This window comes from Caretta caretta, chromosome 3 (genome assembly GCF_965140235.1).
Source record: "Caretta caretta isolate rCarCar2 chromosome 3, rCarCar1.hap1, whole genome shotgun sequence".
NCBI lineage: Eukaryota > Metazoa > Chordata > Testudines > Cheloniidae > Caretta > Caretta caretta.
In genome coordinates, this window is record NC_134208.1 from 60803974 (window position 1) to 60811506 (window position 7533).

The 7533-nt window shown below is 36.9% G+C and overlaps 1 protein-coding gene across 9 annotated transcripts in view; it reads left to right on the forward strand.

Annotated features, from left to right (window-relative positions):
- The window catches only part of MYO6 (myosin VI), a 177170-nt gene extending 173436 nt beyond the window's left edge, over nt 1-3734 (forward strand). For all 9 annotated transcript variants that reach the window (XM_048845884.2, XM_048845886.2, XM_048845888.2 and 6 more), the window contains one exon: nt 262-3734. In XM_048845884.2, coding sequence (XP_048701841.2) covers nt 262-461 — 200 coding nt within the window. In that variant the 3' untranslated portion in view covers nt 462-3734. The remainder of the gene's footprint in view (nt 1-261) is intronic.
- The last annotated feature ends 3799 nt before the right edge of the window (nt 3735-7533 follow it).

The following is a 7533-nucleotide window of genomic DNA, read 5'->3' on the forward strand; positions in this document are numbered from 1 at the left end:
AGTTGCAACATGCAGAATTAGCCTATACTGCAGCTGTCCATGCTATACTTATTTAATGGGTAGGAGAACTTCTGTCTCTTGATCTATCAAACTGGTCTCATAGCACTAATGTATGTTTGTTTGTAAACTATAGTAAAACATTGTCTCTTAAAAGCAAGATACACATGGGGGGGGGAACAAAGTAGATGTATAATTTTTGTTAATGGGATCTTGAACCATGTAAATGGTTTTATAAAACCAATTTTGTATTAACTATTTCAGGGAAGGATGATATGGAGATGTGTGAACTAAATCTTGAAGAGACTGGCTTAACTCGAAAGCGTGGTGCTGAAATTTTGCCGAGACAGTTTGAAGAGATTTGGGAGCGCTGTGGAGGCATCCAATATCTTCAAAATGCAATTAAGAGCCGACAAGCTCGTCCTACGTATGCAACAGCTATGTTGCAAAGCTTATTAAAATAGTCACCTTGCACATTGATATTAGAGTTGAGAACCCTTACTATGATATAAAGGGAAGAGTTCCTCTATGCAACAGAGGATTTAAACATTCTGTAATTGTGTTAGAGATGTTTAATTTAAAGTGAACAGATTTTATTAATCATGGGAGTTTAATTTGTACTTTTGATGTTTAATTTGTGTAGTGAACTCACTAATTCTGTGGACCTCGCAGAAGTTTCAGTCAAGTATGTTTGTTGCATTTTCTTTATATGCTGCATCCTTCTCAAAAGTTTTGGTTATAATGCTAACACTGTAAAATACCACTATTGTACTTGGAGTTTATCCTAGTATGTACCCTATTACAACTTCCTTTTTATAAAATCCTCTTCAGAACATGCAAGATAGTAACCTTTCAAGGATGGTCTACTGAAGAGGGTACAATGTATCTTATAACTGGAATTGTGAGGCCTTAGCTTCAACTTCTTCTCCAGAGAAGTTGGAGTGTACAGTACTTCTGTATGATCAAAGACATGTTATGTCCTGATCTGAAAGCTGCTCAACATCTGTATGTACTGACTTTTTGAGAAACTTATGGGAAATCTTTGATTTCTTACCTTGTCTCTTAGTTTAACTGACATTGTTCTTTTATATGTTTTGAGAAGAGCACATATGTATTTGAAGGATTGTGTAATAATGGAGGGACTCAACGGATGTGCTGCACATTTAGGCTTGCATTTCTCTCTCAATTTTTTTTTAATACAGATTTCTTGCAAACACCAATTATATTTTTCTGACAAAACTTTGTTAGGAGTCCTTCGATAGTTAAATTACCCAGGTAGTGTAATTTAAATACATGATGCAAAAATTGTCTAAGATATCTCTTTAGATACATTTAAGATTAAAGGAAAGCATAAGGGAAATGTGTTTTTTTTTCCTTTTTTTTCTTTTTTTAAATAGTAGTGTAGCATAATTATAATACAGAGGTCTGAATTTTAAGAGATCCTTTTTACTTTAATCCGTGCACACAGATTGTTACTTCTGTTAGATGGTATCAGAGTCTTGCTCAGCAACGCCGCACTGGAGTGTCTAATTACAGTAGGCCACTTCAAATGGCTAAATTTTTTTGGTCAACTGTAATAACAAACTTTTTCTTCAATCACTCTGATTTCTTTGTACTTCATCTCCCTTCAGGGTTCCACCTTTATGTAATAGTGCCCTTGCTTCACAAGTAAAATGCTTGTGTATAGGAATTATCCATTTCACACCATGAAAACTGCCTTTTATTTATTTATCCGGGTGTTCCTAATGCTGGCCCTATATCAACAGATTAAACTTGATATTTATATCTCAGTGCTAGAAATTGGAAAAATAGAGATATAGTTTGATGCCTTCTAGTTAAAATTAAATAGGTATCATTTGAAAGCAAAATATTCTCTCTTCCGGTAGTGAAGAACAAAGCTTACATCCTTCGGTTTACACACACACACACACACACACACACACACACACACACACACACACACACACACACACTATATATACTTTTTTGAAAACTTTAGTTTCTAAATTCCCTTCATTGTGAACTTAAGAAAAGGTACAGCTGTACAGTGCAGTAAGAAAAAGTGATGAGAACACTTCCTAACTGTCAGAGTAGAGATTGGGTGCATGCCACAGTCAGTCTGTTCTCAGAAATACTCTCCAAGTTGTAATAAGTGTGAAAATCTTTTAGTAAAGAGCTAGTTATTTATTTATGAATCCACTACACAAGTGATTGACAGTGTCTCTGAACTGAACATTGAAAATGTCAGTGTGTGTTTTCTTTCAAGGTAAGTATCGCATCACTCTTGGGTCATGTGGTGGCATTGGTCAGGCTCTCAAAATGTCCTTTTTCTTCCCACACCCGACACTTTACTTAAGCAGTAATTATTGACTGCAGTATGAAGGATGCATACATAAGGCCCCAATTCAGCGATTTATTCCATCACATGCATATATTTAATGACATGAATTCAGTGGTACTGCTTGTGTGGTTGAAGTTAGGCACTTGTTTCAGCACATTGCTGAATTCGGACCAGAATCTCAGAGCCTCCAGTCACCAGATTCTTGGAAATCCTAAACATTATAAGAGACTGGAGCATTTAATAGACACATTTAAGGAAGTTTTGAACTGTCTTGGAGCTCAGATGCTCACGCTCTTCTTTTTCTATCTGAATTTTAGTTATTGTCTAGTTATGTATAGTCTCATGATATTTTTGGTACATTATAAAGAGTTTAAAAAAATACAGTGTATCAATTTATTCCTGATATTAACACATTTAAAAGTGTTAAATCTCTTGATGCATACCCATAACTTCCCTCAATAGTAACTATGGTTATACATTGGGAGGAAACTAGCCTTTATTATACAGTATGGCATATTTAAGCTTCTTATGTCAGAGTATATTTGTAAGTCACTCAGATATCATGGCAATGGGTCTGAGATAAGAACCAAGAAATCTTTCTTACTTTAGTCAAAATGGAACCACCTGGTGGCTGGATGTTATCATCTGACACATTTCCCACCTCTTCCTATTGCTCTCGGTACTTGCTCTTGTCTTAATTTGAGCCAGAGAAAAATTTCTAAAGTTTGCAATTTTCCAATTTTGACATGATAGCATGCATTCCAGTAAAGGTCTCGGCTGGAAGTGGCTGCTGGTAGCTGAGCCTGTTAGTACAGCAGAAGTCATTCTCAAATCAGAATCAAGGTTGGGGTTAAGACCACAATCAGCTGCTTACCAGTCCTTTGCATTAGCTGATTGCTAAATTTGACACTTGGTTATCTCATTGGTGATATGGAGTTAGCCTCATTGTCATATGGAGAATACAGTGTTGGCTAATGCTGCTCCTGATATCTGGCAGTAAGGAGCAATTTGAACCTGACCTGACACTTCAACAGGAAAATGAATAGAAAACATTAGCTCTGTTCTATGTGTTTGATTTAAAAACCAAAACAAACCTGGTGTCCAGAGTAGCTGGGACTTTTCACATGTAGCATGTTAGTAAATAAAAAGAAATAAACACACATACCAGGCTGTATTCCTGATCACATGACCCAAGAATATGGATCTACCTAGAATTTTATCAAGTCATTAAATACATCCTTTTCTTTCCAGTGATGAGATTCTATTTTTCTTTTTGCCACTTGCCCCCTCTTTTTTTGTTTTTGTTGTTTAAAAATATTTTTCAAGTAGTTTACCTAAACTGATCTCTTAATGATGTACTGAAAATTACACAAAATAAATACATTCCATGTTGAAATGCGTCTGGTATCTCTTTCTTTTAACTCAATACTTGAAAATTTAAGTGGGAAAAGTTGACCATGTGTAGAAAAATATATATATATAAAAAAAAAGGCAGAAAGGCCTTTATGAAGGAAAAGAAATATTGTAGATGAGTAACGGTCACTTGACATACTGATTGAGTGTCAGGAAATCAATTAAGGGATGGCCAGGTGAGTTATAATACTAGCAGAGTCGCCCAGTCCAAGCAATACAGACAGGCTGAGTGTTAAGACCATCCTTTCTTCATGGGAAAGGGAGTTACCTCAGAAGAGGACATTTCATTTTGTGGTGATGTCAAGGAGCGCATAATGTTGAGATTTTGCTGGTGAATTGGGATCCCATTCATTCAGCATTGGAGTGGTTACATCCTGAACGTAGCTTAGAATAAAAGCCCAACTTATTATGCCTGTCAGTGACGGCATCCAAATGCATAGAAGGGTTTGGAGGTCCCTGTAGAGGAAAATAGTTGAGTGGTTTATATGTGCTAAACTCTCCCTGTTTGTCTCTTCCGTCAGAATCATGTGAACACGTCACAGGAGTTGATGACTGGATGTGCAGACACAATAGTATGCATTTGGCTCAAAGGTGGGTGGCTGTTTCCCCCTAGAAGTTCATTTCTGGGATGAAGTTCTGAGTTGGCATGGATGGAGGGGAAGGTGACATGGAGCAGATCATGAGACTTGATGTTTGGATCTGTGGGCACAATATTATGCGTTGGGACCCACAGGGAGGCAGTCAGTTCCCCTGGAGGTCCACAGCTGGGCCTCAGTGGCGAGGCAAGGCAAATTGGAGTTGGCGTGGCAGGAGGGATGTGCTCTGGGACCAGCTGATGCCTGTTTTACACTCTTTGCAGTCAGGAAGCAGCCACCTGAAATGATTATAGTTCATTAGTTGATTAGGGATTTTGTAAGAGGGTGATGTAATCATCAGGGCACAGAGATATTTAGGGAAAATCCAGATCCGGGGTCTGATGCTGACTGGTCTGAAATGCTGCAACAGAATGGTATGATGGGGAGCCACCAGCCCTCTCTTGGTTGACAAGGCCAGAAGGTGTGTGAATCATCAGGAATGGGGAGGATCCATAATTACCCACCCAAAATTATTGTATTTGGTACCTTAGTTATTCAGGGACAATGAGGTACACCTTCCTGAGCAGGGAGCAGATATATTGTTGGCTGTTATGGAGGAAATTGTTAACTATCTGGGAACCCAGCTGGGAATGGTGTGAGGCAGCCAAGCAAAATGACTGGTGCTCCTTGTGGCATGTGTCCAGTGCAAGGATTTGTTCCACACAGGGTCTAGGTCCTTGATAAGCTGGAAGTGGATTTAGAGAAAGGCATCTCCTAAACCAGCTGGGGAATGGGATTGGGGCTCCTGATACCTGGTACAGCAAGAACACAACCCCTTTTGTCCAGCCCCTTCACTCTGGTACTTGGTGAAGGGGTCCCAAAGATGGGCTGGGCAGCTGTGGGAGGCTGATGGCAGCCCTCCATCAGGTGAGAGCGATTAAGGAAGGGCTCATGAGCTGCACTGTACAAACTATCTAGGAACTTGCCAGCAATGAGACAAGTTATTAAAGTCGCAGCCTAATTGTCTTTCTTCCTGCATGTCTGGGACAAGGATGAAGTGATGTTAAGCATCCCTTTGGATTTATCCTATTTCAACTCTAGATTCTACTTGCCTGTGACAGTTTTTATGCTCTTTATTTCCAAATTAATTTAAGACCCAAACATCAAATTAGGATGTAATTATGATAATGAAATTAAATACCGATTGAATCTCCTATGCAATTTTCAAGTAAACAGTTTTATTATATTTTATTGAAATACAAAAGGTTTACATCCAGCAAGTGTATTTGGTAATTAATATTTAATAGTGATAAATACAGTCATGAGCAATCATTTCATTATTCAAATACACATTTAAAAGTGACTTCTTTATTGCCTGACTAATGAAGAGTTGATATGAATTGAAATATACGAAATACACTGGAAAAAAACAGACTATTTTGCGCATTCTTAAGTGATATGATCAGCAGTTACAGCTAACATTTGTTGGAAGAGATCTTTCAATGCCCACTGAAAAATATTTTAAATGAGGTTCTACTCTGAGATGTGACTTGGTAAAATAACATCATGGATTCCCTGCTTATTGTCTCAATGATTTCCTACTCAAAATACCCAGTTTATAAATCATAAAGATGTTACGTCAGCCCTGCAAATTCAGTGGGTTCTTCTATCTTGCACATGAGCACAAGTAACACAGATTCTGCATGCCAAATTATGGTTTGCACAGCTGTAACTAACTGGAACTTTGTCATCTATTCTGTTGACACTGCACAAGATAACACAGAATAAAGCTCACTCCCTCTTTGCTCTGTTGGCTCTCCAGCACTAACAATTAAAAAGTAAACACTTAATTTTTGTCACTAAAATAGCGAGATAATACTCTGAATACACACAAGATTCAGATCTGAATAAAGAGGTACCATGTTGCTATAGTACACTACTGAGTAGAACTGCACTTTTAAAGTTTTAATTACAGGTTTTGTTGTACAATAAAGGGTAAAAATGCCCAAATGTAGTATAACATTGATGCAGCATAGACAGACTTATGAATAGGACAAGTAACATCAATATTTGAATGTGGATTATGAAACAATCCAGCACAGATGGGTGCTAAGTGTATGGAATCTTTATGGTTGCCCATTGCTTGTAGAGATGCTTTCTGCAGAAACTTAATGGTAACCATTAGGAGAGATCTGTGTGTATACTGAATATATATTATTTGTGTGTGTGCATATATATGTATATACTCTATTTGCTACCATAGAGTAATCATAAACACAAATCTCTTATGTACATTGTAAAATTTACAGAATGTTTCTTTATGCCTGGAAAGCCTACTTTCAGGAAAACTGCAATCATTTTGCTCCATCCAAAAGTGTGAAATCTCAGAGTGATAAATCTTTTCACCATGAATTAAACAATTAAATATGTAAAGTTTTTTTGGGGGTTGGGGTCAGACAATTATTTAATGACAGTAGATGTTGAGATTAACAAGTTAAAGCTTTATAACTGTTAAAATTGTCAACATTGCATGTCAAAATATAAAAAGTGGGACTGTCGATTAATCGCAGTTAACTCATGCGATTAAATCAAAAAAATTAATCTTGATTAAAAAATAATCACAATTAATCCCAGATTTAATCACAGTGTTAAACAATAGAATACCAATTGAATTTTATTAAATATTTTGGATGTTTTTCTACATTTTCAAATATGTTTATTTCAGTGACCACACAGAATACAAAGTGTACACTGCTCACTTTATATTATTTTTGATTACAAATATTTGCACTGTAAAAATTATAAAAGAAATAGTATTTTTCAGTTCACCTTGTACAAGTATTGTAGTGCAATCTTTATCGTGAAGATGCAACTTACAAATGTAGGGTTTTTTTAAAAAACAAAACAGTGCAAAACTTTAGAACCTAAAAGTCCACTTAGTCCTTCTTCTTGTTCAGCCAAACACAAAAACAAATTTGTTTACATTTATGGGAGATAATGCTGCCCACTTCTTATTTACAATGTCACCAGAAAATGAGAACAGGCATTCACATGGGACTTTTGTAGCTGGCATTGCAAGGTATTTACGTGCCAGATATGCTAAACATCCGTATGCCCATTCATGCTTTGGCCACCATTCCAGAGGACATGCTTCCATGCTGATGACGCTTGGTAAAAAAAATGATGCATTAATTAAATTTGTGACTG